The following is a 13,653-nucleotide window of genomic DNA, read 5'->3' as shown; positions in this document are numbered from 1 at the left end:
GGCAGGGCACGCTGCCCGCACAGTCTGACCACCAAGCACGACCCACACGCTCCTCGTTTTCAGCAGGCCCCGCCCATCGCCCGGGCGTCACGCATGACCCGTTCGCTCTGCCCTCACCTCCCATAAGCCCCGCCCCAGAGTCCTGCTCGGGGTCCTCCGTTCGCGGCGCTAGGCGACCTTGAGCTTACCCGCGCCACCGCTGGCCTTGGGGCACTGTGTTGGTCGGCGGAGTAGGCGGCCATGGGGAGCCTCCGCGGCCTGCGCCTGGCGGCTGGTGAGACGCGGGCCGGGCAGGGGGTGGGCGGGAAGCCAGCTCGGCCGCTGTGGGTGGAGGAAGCCTGCAGCCTCCTCAGGCATGGTAGTTGCTCGTTCCATTACGCTTTCCCCTCAGGTAGTTCGGAATCCAACCGCAGGGTAGTAATAGGGGGAGAGAGCAAGGGGTGAGCGAGCAACTGGTAAGCAAGACACTGCGGGCTAGCTGAGAGTGACCCTCGCACCTGGCTCTGCATCCACCCAGCTGCCACCAACTTAACGAGCCCTTTTGCTCCCGGATCACTTTTCCGACCCCCAGCCCCTGTGAGCTCAGTTCTTAATGGACCTCCATCCCTAAAACTACCCCATTGCCTGATTCATTCAGCTTTCCACGAGTCTTGAGCCTCCCCCTCCCCGCCACTCCCACCCCCACCATCTCTAGAGTTGATCTCTGAGAGAAAACTTCGAGTCTAGAGTTTCCTACCTATTTGGTATCTGATTAGGCAAGGGATGTATGATCTCCCAGAAAATCAGTAATTGTTTTCCTAAAATGGGGGGGGGGAACATTTCTTTTAAATAATTCTACAATAAAGTGCTTTGAATTTCTTGGAGGAAAGTGTTATGTAAATGCAGGATCTGTGGTTTGTTTCCCTTGTAGACATTTGTGTAATGACTATTTGGAGTCAGAGTTTAATTTGCCTTTTTGGGGAACCAGTAGAGCCTTTGCTTAGTAGGGGCTGAGAAATCAGAGTGTTTGCCTCTTGGCTGTTTTCTAGTCACCAGGGCAAATCACACTTTTGGCTACCTTTATGAACTTTGATAAGGTGTAATGATTGATTCCTTAGTACCAAAACGTTGTTTAATTCAGATTTTACAAGAAGAATCACCCTAAACTTGACTATTGAGATAATGCAAATGTACATTGTAAATGTAAATGAAATAATGTAAAAAACAAAAAAGTTATCCTTGACATTTCTTATTTTGCATTTCAGTGGAGAATGGACTGGAAAACATGTCTCATGCTAAATATTATTTACTTCCTTTAAAACAAATACCATTTCTGCTAAAAGAGATTGATTTCATTGATTTGTTCAGTTTAGATGAACTAATTCCCCTAAAATCTTTTGTACACATCCTGTTAACCTTTTCAGCAAGGTAAGTGAAAGAATCATTGCTCTGTAAAAAAAACCCTGTAAAAGGGACTTTGACTACAGAACCAAGACTGAGTGTTTGTAAGTAGTTCATCTTCTTGCCTTGAGAATATATTTATGCACTATAAGGATTCCAAAGCCTCTCTCCAAACTTTTGACGTTTAAGAACTTTACCATTGGGCACTCAGTCAAAACAAAATTCCTTGAGCAGTTTAAGAACAATTTATTTTACTCCAGATAGATCCACTAAGGATGTTATATGAGCAACTCTTCCCAAAGGATCTCTGAATGTCTGATGTTTTGTGAGCAACTTCAAGCAATTTGCTCCTTCACCCACTTTTGCCCATTTTATTTCTAAATACTTTGACCTACATTGTTTTACTTGATTGATTTCTCGTAGTAGCCCTCTTAGGTAAGTCTTATCATCCCCTCTCCATTTTACAAGATGAATAAACATGGGTCCGAGGGTTAGATGACTTGTCCCAGGTTGATCCGCCATAAAATGTTAGGGTCAGGAGATGAGTCAGTGCCCTCTAATTCTGGAACTTGTGCTCTTTGCTTTGTTCAGACTGCTTGTTCAGATATATGTGTACATGTATTTGTCATAGAATAGGGTCTCTTTGGTGTGAAATGGAAGAGTCATGAAATGCAGATTTACTTGTGAAATGGAAGCAGTCATTCATATGCAAATAGTTTTCAAGTAAGAGCGATTTAACTGGCAACTTTACTAAAGGAATGGTAGATCAGATAGAAACATAATCTAGGCATACCTCATTTATCCAGAATATTATTTGGAAGAAGATACTTTAGGTGAATGAAATTTCAAAAAGCCAAGGCTTAATCCTTTAAATGATGGACCCTTATTTTTAATTGTTTCTGTTGGAAATCTTTACTATACTCCCTTAACAAACAGAATGTAGGCTTTTACAATCTTGAATTTGTTTACTGTTTTGTAGATGTACCTGTAGAAATAGGTCAGGGTTGTTAACTTTTGGTTCTTGGACCCCTTCACAGATGAGAGGTCCTGTGAACCTCTGAAATTGCATTCACATTTTTATGATTATATGCCTGTTTGGGGAAGAGAGGATCCATAGCTTGCATCCATTACTCAGAGCAATCTGTGCTAAGCTAAAAAGCACTTTTATGATGATTTGGAGCTACATGGCTATTGACACACACTACTGTGGGTTCCATGAGCGTAAAGATGGGGTCTGTTTTGTTTTTACTAAATCTTCAGCACTTACCAATGTCCAGCTCATAATAGATAGGCAATAGATACTTTTTGGAATAATTGTTATTAATATTTTATTATTTTTTAATAAAATAATTGTTTTTTTATAATTATTACTTTCTATATAATTATTAGATCAAAGGAATGGAATGGTCTTATAAGAATGTTTCTTCACACCTTCAGAAAAGATTTACTGCCCTAAACTCCTTTGACTTAACAGCAGATTTTAAAATGAATTTATTATTGTTATTTTATCAATGCAGTGGGCCATGAGCAGCCTCCTTGTCAGTTTAACCTACATCCTAGAGCATTAGAATCAATGGATAACTTAAAAGTCATGTAGTCATGTAGTACCCTAAGTTTACAGATGAGGAAACTTAAGGCCCAAGAAGGAAATTGACTTGCTAAGGGTCACACAATTACAAAGCTGGGAATATCTCCTGGTTCCCATTCTGATTTTATTTCTACTACATTCTGCTCCTTCATTGTACTTTTTGTTTGTTCTTACTAATCAGCCCTAAATGAGTACATGCCCATTTTTACCATTTTATGCCTCCAGTCTTTGGCTTTGCTTATCACTCCCTCCAGGTCTTACCAACAGGTTTTTACTGAGCAAACACTTTGTGCCCTGTTCACTATGAAAGCTCTGGAATGAGTGGACTGCCACTCTTCCTAGGGCTAAAGTTTATTGCAATGAATAAGCAGACCTATATAATATACCTGGAGAGCTTATACAAGACAGTATATGTTAAGTTCTAGATTTCAGAACAGATTTTAAATGCTGCTCTGGTGTCCTGAAGCTGGTTCCTCCTGGCTTTGTGCATATCTCTTTCCAGTTTCACAGGTAGTCATGTTACACTGGTAGCTTGAGATCTGCCATGGTGAGGGTTATTGGCAAACACTACAAATCAGGGCTTTTCCCCACCAAACCCCTCCCAAGAGCCAGCATACCACTGGCTTTAAGAATTCAGAGATTGAGGGTTCTTTTCCCTAAACCATGTAGCCTCTGAGAGCATAATCTGACCTTAAATATTTTTACCACTTCATCCTCATTTTCTTAGTGTTGACTCAAGTTGCAATCCTTTTTTTTTAATGAAAGTACATAGAACAGAAAATTTTACAATTCATCCCAAATGGTAAGAGTAAATATTGTTTTAGTCATATATATGTACACACACATAGGTATGCATATATATAAATGTATGTGTCTGTATTGGTGTACTTGGTCATTAAATAAAACGCATTTTTCCCTTTGGGAAAAAAAAATTCAGAGAAAGGAAAAGTAGTGTAGGTTAGGATTATCTACTGAAGGTTCCATTGAAACAGAAGGGATGGGAGAGTGACACGAGCAAAGGTGGGGGCAGTAATGAGTCTGCAGAGGGTGTGGGGGGAGAAAGGGCAGTAGGGAGAGAGGATTATCTTGGATTTTAGGAGGTACTAATAGGAGATGCGGTTTGGCCTTTGAGGGTTTGAACCAGATGAATTTGGACAAAAAGGAAACCTTCAAGAAGAAGTCATTAAAAAATATTTTTGGAAAATTAACATGGTCGCTGCATTCAGCATGAATACCTGCTACCTATGAAAATATTACAGTAATCCGTAGGTAAAGTGATGATGGGAATGACAAAAAGGGAATGTATCGAGGAAGTATTTTGAAGAAACTATTAGTATGACTTTCAGACAGAGTAATTTAAGGAAGACGTAAAGACTGAAGTTTTTGAGCATGGAGGACTGAAGGAGTGCTACCCCATTGTCAGAAATAAGAAAGTTGGGAAGGCTTACTGGTTTGGCAGAGAGGATGGTGTACTATTGAGTGGGAGGTGGCATTGAGTTATAGGTGAGGATGGAACCTCAGTCACAGACCTGAGGACAAAGGAGGGGTAAAGTTAGGGAAATATATGGGATCCATCAGTGTAGAGCTGATTATTAAAACAGAATGGAGGAGTCCTCCCTGAGCAGTGCAGGACAGAGGCAAAAACTGAACCTTGGAGGCCTGACATAGTGTAAGCAATAGGAAGTGGCAGAGGATATTAAAGAAGGTAGATCAGAGATCAGAGATGAAGGGAGAAAACGTGGTGGTGTAATGTAAGGGAGGACCGAGTCCTTGTAGAAGGATGAGATCATTAGAGTCAAATGGCCACAAAGATGGGAAGAGGAGAGTCAGATGAGCTAATGAAAAGATTCTAAAAGACATATTCATGTGACTAGAAAGGGATCACTAATTTACAGCAATTTTAGTAAAATGAGTGGGGGAAGAAACATTGTAGTTAACGTGTGGGTGATGGGGTCAAGATAGTAAATACATGCCACTTATTCAGTCACTTGAACTATGAAAGGAAGGAGGTAGTATTTTATCTATAGGAGCTGTTGAGAACAAGTGAATGTTTTGTTTGAGATAGTGGACCCTCAGTACCACTGTGGTGTAATAAGTCAGGAATTCTCATCAACTACCCGTAGATGTGTAAATTGATTCAGCCTTTCTGGAAAGCAGTTTGTTATATATTTTAAGAATCTTAAGGTTGGACCTAGAGATTATCATACTAAGTGAAATAAGTCAGAGAGAGAAAGGCAAATATCATATGATATCACTCATATGTGGAAACTAATTTGTAAAAGATACAAATGAACTTATTTACAAAACAGAAGCAGACTTATAGATATTGACAATAAACTTATGATTACCAAAGGGAAATATGGTGGGGAGGGATAAATCAGGAGCTTGGGATGAACACACACACATTACTATATATAAGATAGATAACCAGCAAGGACCTACTGTATAGCACAGAGAACTCTACCCAATATTCTGTGATAACCTATATGAGAAAAGAATCTAAAAAAGAATGTGTATATGTATATGTATAACCGAATCATTTTGCTGTACACCTGAAACTAACACATTGTAAATCAACTATACTCCAATAAAATTAAAATATTAAAGAAGAAAAAGAAATCTTAAAAGGGTTCATGTCCTTTAACCATCATATCCTTTAGCCCTCTACTACCAGGATTCTATATAAGAAAATAACCAGAAATGCCATTAAAAATTTATGTAGAAAACTATTCATTGAAATATTTGTAATAGTGAAAAATGGGAAATAAATCCAGCCATAGGGAATGATTAAATTCAGGTTATATCCATTTGATGTTATACAGGTATCAAAAGTATTTTTTAATTAATCTTGGAAAAGTGTGACATAAGCAAGATATGGAATTATCTGATTTTGGAAAATGTATATGTTGTGTATAAGTATAGGAAAAAGTCTGGGAAGAAATACACCAAATTGTTATCCCCAGATGGTGTGATTATGGATGCTTTTGTTTTTCTTCATATGTTTTTTTAGTTTCCCAAATTTTCTGTTATGAGCAAGTGTTAACTTTTATAAGTTAAAAGGTTTTTCGTTTGTTTTAAGAGTGGAGAGGCAATGTTTGGCAGGAAAAAGGCAGTGGAAAGGAAGGATCTAGAGTTTATGAGAATTTTGGTACAACATCTCTCAGCAAGAAGGGTCACAGATGGAGTGGTTCAGAGTGAAGGAAGGACTAGAGTTCTTCCAAGCCTGCAGGGATGGATGAGAAAACAGATGGAGAGGTAGGGAATCTGTTTCTGTCACAAAACCTACTTAGGTCAACAGCTAAGGCAGCGAGAGTTTCAAATAGCTGCTGTTGGGAGTGGGCTGGAATGATGGGCGGAAGAAAGATCACCAAGGAGTGGCCCCATATCACTGAAGTTTGGCCACCAGATACATGGATACTTTTCTTTCCATAGAGCCCACTCCCCCACCCCAACTTAAAAAAACTGGCCAGATTCCAAAGGTTTATTTATAAATCTATTTTTAGAACTCTTAAAATTTTTTTTCCCATAGAAACAATGTTACAAATGGTAGTTAGGGTTCTAGCCAGCCCACAAAAGCTCATAATGTCAGTGTGTCTTGCCCATTTTTCCTTCCTAGAATTTTTCACATCTGTTAGTTCCTCTGCGTTAAGACCTATAACTGTCCTCTTTCCTTTGCACAACCCAGTTGAACTCTACAGTGTTGTGACCACCACTTAAAAGGAGGTTTCCACATTTATGTCTACCCGCTTCTGCTCCCTTTACCCTACTCCTCCCCCACCCGTAGCCTTCCCTGCATTCTACACCCAGATTTATCTGCCATAGTCACCATGGTTAGTGTTACTTTCCTGCTCAAAACTGCTCTGCCTGTTTCCCAAAATCTTTTTGGGTATGGCAGACAAAAGGCTCTCACTGTGGGGAAGCATGGATAGGCACAACTCTCAGAACCAGAGTGCGTTAGGCCAGTATCATCACTTAAATTCTCAACCCTAGAGCACCGGCAAGGGTGTTAGCAAGGCAGTTAGGCTTGTGAGCACTGGTTTCCTGGCAGGCAGATGGAGAATTCTCTGTCACATACAAGAGCAGGGCAAATCATTGTTTGAAGCCAGAAGAAATCCATCCCTTTTCAGAATAGTTGCAGACAGGAGTCTGCAGTTGCAGTCAAGCTGTTCAGGTCTCATCGCTGAAAAATCTCAGAGCAACTTAATGTTTCAGGTTTGTTCATTTGTTTTGTTGTGGTCAGCCTTTAGGGCATTCCCACCCAGCTTCTCGTAATGTAGAAAGCAAATCAGTGGTTTTCTATTCTAAATGAGCTCTGGGTGGGAATAAGAGCTCCAGCTTCCGTAAGTGACATAATTGCCCTAACTTATTCTTCTTTCTAGTAGGTTTACTGAGCAGCTACAACATTTGACATATGATTTCATCATAACTATAAAATACAGAATTGACTAGATAGCCTATGTGTAGGAACCTTGCCATCCTCAGGATAAGCATACATTTAGTTTTTTCCTCCTGAGACTTAAAATTGACTCTGATTCACAAAACAGACTTTCAAAGTTCCTTATTCAGACTTGCTTTTTCCTATCACAGCAAACATTTCAGGACAAGCAGTATCTTATTTCAATTCTAGAAGGATTAGATAGGCATTTGTGGGCTAGCATGAATACCGCCTAAGTATTTAGATCAAAAAATCTTTCCGTGGGACATGAAAAAGGAATATTGTTGCCCCATAAACAAGGTGCTTCTCCCAGCCAGGATCATGGTAGCTCCTGGCCTTCTGGAACGCTAGGAAAAGAGTAAGGTGGCTGGGCTGAGAGTCTCACAGCCGTGTGCTCGGGTCAGCTCTGTAGCTCTGGTCATTCATCATGAGATAATGAGACAGTGGCTGTTTATCCATGGGGTCCTCCAGCTGCTGTGGAGGAGGGATGTGAAATAAAGCCTTTTCCACGGAGGATGAGGATGAGAACATGGAGGGTGAGCTGTAGAACAGTTCACACTGCATGTCGCCAAGTAACTGAGAAGTGTATTAGAGACTGCATGCTCTGTAAAATCTGAAAGCTGGGGGTATTTTAATACTCCACAGGGATTCCAAACTTTCAGTGTAATGAGTTACATATTGATATGCAGAAGTTAGAAATAAAGCAGAGCTCCTTTTCAGTCAATTGCTGTTGAAAAGAGGGATTTTTTTTTTTCTGTAGGTAGACTATTCAAGAGCAATATTAAAGATCAACATCTTGAGCAAAAATTTTGGTCAGAGATAGTTCTGAAATGAGACAGTAAAATATAACCTTAAATACAGACAAAAGCAGATCTTCTTAAATCTCATTAGAATCTTATTTATAGGATAGATTATAGGAATAGACCAGTGTATCTGACCTTTATAGCAAAACATGTCATATTTAAAATAAAGTACTGAAAAATTGTTTAGAAAATACATAAGGTAAGGAGTAATATTTTGCAGGAAGTAACCTAATTTTGGAATAAGAACATGTTTATTTCCGCAATGAAATTTTAATAACTCATCTTTTATAAGAGCATTTTTTTTTATTGGTTTATGGTTGATTTACAATGTGTTAGTTTCAGGTATACAGCAAAGTGATTCAATTGTACATATTTATATTCTTTTTCATATTCTTTTCCATTGTAGGTTATTACAAGATATTGAATATAGTTCCCTGTGCTATACAGTAGGTCCTTGCTATTTCTCTATTTTATATATAATAGTGTGTATCTGTTAATCCCAAACTCCTGATTTATCCCTTCTCCACCCTTTTTCCTTTGTAACCATAAGTTTGTTTTCTATGTCTGTGAGTCTGTTTCTGTTTTGTGAATAAATTCATTTGTATCATTTTTTAGATTCCACATATAAGTGATTTAATACGATATTTGTCTTTCTTTGTCTGATTTACTTCACTTAATATGATAATCTCTAAGTCGATCCATATTGCTGCAAGTGGCATTATTTCATCGAAAAGAGGGATTTTGAGTGCAGCCAGAGACATAGGTGTTTAGCTCTGCATGTGTTCCCTGGTCATTCATGTAGCCTATGTTCAACAGGGACTCTAGCTAGTTGTGCTAAAAGCAGCAATTCTCAAACATGGCAGCAATTAGAATCACTTAGAAAATCTTTCTAAAAAATACTAATGCCAGAGTCCTCGTCACAGAAATTGGGATTTAATTGGTCTGGGATGGCCCTGTGTGTTGGGTTTTTGTTTTTCTGTGGTGATTCCAGTATACAGAGTTCAAAGTCCATCTTTTTAGAGTAGTGCTTCTCAAACTTTAGTATGCATAAGCATCACGTGAAGGGCTTGCAAATACATTTTTCTAGTCCTCACCCCAGGAGATTCTGAAGGTTTGGGGTGGGGTCTGAGAATTAGCATTTTCAGGAAGCTCCCAGCTGAGGCCGAATAGCACTGTTCTAGACTTCAGAGTGTGTGGTATTGGTTTTCCTGTGTCTGGCACACAGTGTGTACTCATCAGCTATTGAATGAATGTGGCTATTTGATTCTTGAAATTTAATGTTCATATGAATCAGTTGGATATCTCATTAAAAATACAGATTCAAATTCTGTAGGTCTGGGGTGGGAGCTGAAAGTCTGCATTTCTAACAAGCTCACGGGTGATGGCAACAACATTTGAGAATAGCAAGGTGTAACAAGATATATATCATGTGTAATTTTCTCATCTCATTTCCACCAAGGTGCACTAGGCAGATGACTTTCACCTGCACATCATTGGCCTGCCCTGAATTGGGCACATTTCCTACTATACCCCATTTCTTTCCTTTTCTATCGCATTACAAAAACATATTGGAGTACAAATGAGTGAGAGTGACATTTTTATAGAGATAACATCAAATCCTCTCCAATTTTTAAAATATTAAATATCAAGTAAATATAAAAATTTAATAAACTATGTATAAAGTAAAAAAATAAGATGTAATTAATACACGTTTAAAAATATTCTTATTTAGAATAATTTTAATTTACAGAAAAGTCGCAACGATAGTACAGAGTTCTGTGTACCCCTCACCCAGTTAACTCTAATGTTATCGTGTTACATAACCCACAGTACATTTGTCAATACTAAGAAATTAACATTGATACTTTGCTATCAACTAAAGGACAAACTTCATTTAGTTCTCTCCAGTTATTCTACTGATGTCCATTTTGTGTTCCAGGATCCAATCCAGGATACCACATTGCATTTAGTTGTCATGTCTCCTTAGTCTTTGCTGATCTGTGATGGTTTCATATTCTTTGATTTTCATGATCTTGACAATTTTGAGGAATACTGGTCAGATATTTTGTAGGATGTCCCTCAATTAGGTTTTGTTTGATGCTTTCTCATGGTAAGACTAGGGTTATGGGTTTAGGGGAAGAATAAATAGCACAGAGGTAAAGTGCCCTTCTCATCATGTCATATTAGACAGTATATAATATCCACATGATTTATTACTGGACTCATTTTATTTTTTATTGATGGACTCATATTTTTTACCTTGTTATAATCTATTACTCTTATTTATTTTATTGCTTAAATTATTCCAGTTTAGGCTTTATCAGATCAGCTTCTTTGTCCCTTTACAGGCCCTCATCATTTTGTTTTTTGGACACTTCCTTACTTTCTGGCACTACAGGATGGATATTCCAGACTCATCTTGTATTTTCTCTGCCCCAACATAGAATCAGCCAGTTTTCTCCAAGGAGCCCTGGTTCCTTTCATTGGATAATGGTATTTAGACACCAGGATCTGGCAATGAGCGTGCTTGTTGCTACTCAAGTGTCACTGATTCCAGGCCTTCCCAGTGGGTAGAGCTGGAAAATACATGTGTGTATACTAAACCATGTGTATACACATAATTATGTCTCTGTCTCATATCATCTCTCTATATGTATACACACATGTATATATAGAAAACTAAAGGTGCTCATACTGAGTTTTCTGACTCTGACCCAGCACCACATTCATTCTAGCCTTCCACCCTTGCTTTTGGAACTTCTTTCTTTGACAATGAGAAACCTGGCTCTCATTATCTACCATTTAGTTACTTACTTGTTCAATCCTAGTATATACTTATAAAGTAGTTTCAGAATTGTTAACCAATACTCCTGTAAGAAACAAATTTGCCAACTAAAGTACATTTCTCTTTGTCTTTAGTCTTACAGTTTCCAGTCAAAACAATATTTTCCGAAGTTACTTATGCCAGCTCCTTTTTTCCCACCTTGAAGGTTATAAGGTTAGATCACACATTTCTAATACAATTAGATACATTTGTCACAGTCTGCTTTCCATCCTGGGAATCATCCAACATCCTGGTTGATATTTTAAAATTTGCATATATTAAAGCTCTCTGTGATGTAGTTTTAGGGGTTTTGACAAATGCCATGATTTTATTTTTAAGCAGATCATTGGCAGACTTCATAACTAGCAACATACGTGCAACAAACCTGGCAGCTGATCTTCACACAGGTTAAGAAACACTAACTTAGATGATCTTCTAAAAGCCTCTTCACCAGCATTCATTGAACCTTGATTTATCATCACTGGTTCCCAGAGATTGGTCATGTTCCAGGTAACGTCACTGATGATCTCCAGGAGAGTCTTGAATGATTCTGAGAAAAAAAGCATCCCCACCACTCTGCACTGTCCATCATGTGTTGGAAAGAATGGGAAGGAAGGGACAACAGGGCAGAAGGCAGTACTTGAATCAGCCTCGAGACTGACCCAGTAGAGCCTCCAGCCAGCAGTAATAACTCTAAGGCACAGATTTACAAATTGTGAGCCCCCAGACCAACAGTACCGGCATCACCTGGGAAATTGTTGGAAATGCAAATTCTCAGGCTCCACCTATACTTACTGAATCAGAACCTCTGGAAACGGGGTCCACTAGTGTGTGTTATGAGTCCTTTGGGTGACTCTGTTGCATACTAGAGCTTAAGGACTTCTACTCTTAAGATTAACTAGCCATTTGCCAGTCAGAGCCTTACGGGCACAGTGAGGCTTCGTCTTGACTTCTTGCTAAGGCTTTGGGGACACGGAACTGGTCAGCCAGGGACAGGCTGCAAGTGTAGCCAGAGGGTTTAACCCTCTGGGTTTAACAGCCCTTTAAGGGCTGTTTTTCTGTTTGTTTTTAATTGTTCCACCAGAGGATGGAAAATTTTTGGCTTGGATGTCTGGGGCAATATATTCTATCTCTCTGAGTTAGAAAAGTGGTCTTAATAATGATACTAAAACTTTTTTATGCTTTAATTTTTTTGTAATTGCAAAATAAAGACCGAAATCACATCAAGACTTCATATATATATATATTTTTTAGTGATGTTGGGTTTTTTAATTATTTTTTACAATGGTCTGTTATTTCTAATGTGTATAATATCATGTTTGTTTATGTTTTAATAACCATTTATACCTTAAGGAGGTACAAATTCCTGGCCTCCAGTATGAAGTTGTAGTAAGAAAAAGTTGGGAGATATTTTCTGATCTAGGTAAACCTCTCATGCCTTTAAGTCCCTATTCTTCACCTCCACCCCCAGGTATGTCTGTGACTTCAAGTACTACTTCTCTTTTCATTATTCCTCTGTTCTAGCCATGCTGGCCTCCTCTTTGTGTCCCTTAGGGCCTTTGCACTTACTGTTGTTTCTGACTGAAATACCCTTCCACCAGATACCTGCATACTAGCCCCCTCACTTCCTTCAAAAGTAGCATTCTCAAAGAGAACTTCTACTTCCCTATCTAAAATTTCACACACACACCACATTCCAAGCACGGAAACACTTTGACTCCCCATTGTTTATTTTTTCTCTCTGGAATTTACTATCTAACTATATATATACATATATATATATGTATATATATATATATTTTTTTCCCCCTTCCTCTAGTAGAATGTAAGTTCAGCTGGCATAGATTTTTATCTGTTTTTTATACTGCCTGGAACAGTACCTGACAAGTATTATTTGTTGAATGAATGAATATCTCCAAACGTGCATTTGTATGACTGACAGTAAGTAGGTGTACATGGTAACATTTTTGCTTTATCATTATTACCCGAACTGAGCTGAGAGGCAACTTGTCTTTTATTCTCCTAAACTGCCTCTGTTCTAATTAAGAGGGATGGGGAAGGACAGTACCTAAGGAGATAATTATTGATTCTTTTTCTGTTTCCTCTTTAGACAGTAGAGCTCACTGCCAGTTAACTTTGTTGCTTTCTGTCTCAGCACCTGCCAGAAGGCAATGGGACAGGATGGTGTGAGATGGGGATTTATAGGTAACATTAAACCAGTGGTTCTCTGGGGAAGATGAAAAAGTCGAGATGGTTGGTGGTGATGGTGGCACAACAATGTGAATGTACTTAATGCTGCAGCCCTGTACACTTAAAAATGGTTAGAATGGTAAATTTTGTGTTATATGTATTTTGCCACAGTTTTTTTTTAAAAAAACCCCAAAACACAGTGGTTCTCAAAGTGTAGTTTCAAACCAGCAGTAGCAGCTTCACCTAAGATCTTGTTAGAAATGCAGATTGCCAACCTTCAACCCAGAATTGTTGATTCCAAAACTGGAGGTAGGTGTGCCTAGTGATTTGCATTTTAACAAGCCATTCAGGTGGTTCTGATGCATACTGAAGTTTGAGAGTCACAGCATTGAATAATTGTTTTAATCCTTAGAGCTATGGAAAACTTTTGAAG

General features: G+C 38.8%; 1 protein-coding gene across 1 annotated transcript in view; it reads left to right on the top strand.

Moving 5' to 3' along the window:
• Window positions 1-123: 123 nt before the first annotated feature.
• The window catches only part of FAM162A (family with sequence similarity 162 member A), a 36,889-nt gene continuing 23,359 nt past the window's right edge, over window positions 124-13,653 (top strand). Inside the window, exon 1 of the mRNA XM_059920989.1 lies at window positions 124-274. Coding sequence (XP_059776972.1) covers window positions 241-274 — 34 coding nt within the window. The 5' untranslated portion in view covers window positions 124-240. The remainder of the gene's footprint in view (window positions 275-13,653) is intronic.

This window comes from Balaenoptera ricei, chromosome 4 (genome assembly GCF_028023285.1).
Source record: "Balaenoptera ricei isolate mBalRic1 chromosome 4, mBalRic1.hap2, whole genome shotgun sequence".
Taxonomy (NCBI): Eukaryota; Metazoa; Chordata; class Mammalia; order Artiodactyla; family Balaenopteridae; genus Balaenoptera; species Balaenoptera ricei.
The sequence above is the reverse complement of the archived record's forward strand: the minus strand, read 5'-3'. Positions and strand labels throughout refer to the sequence as shown.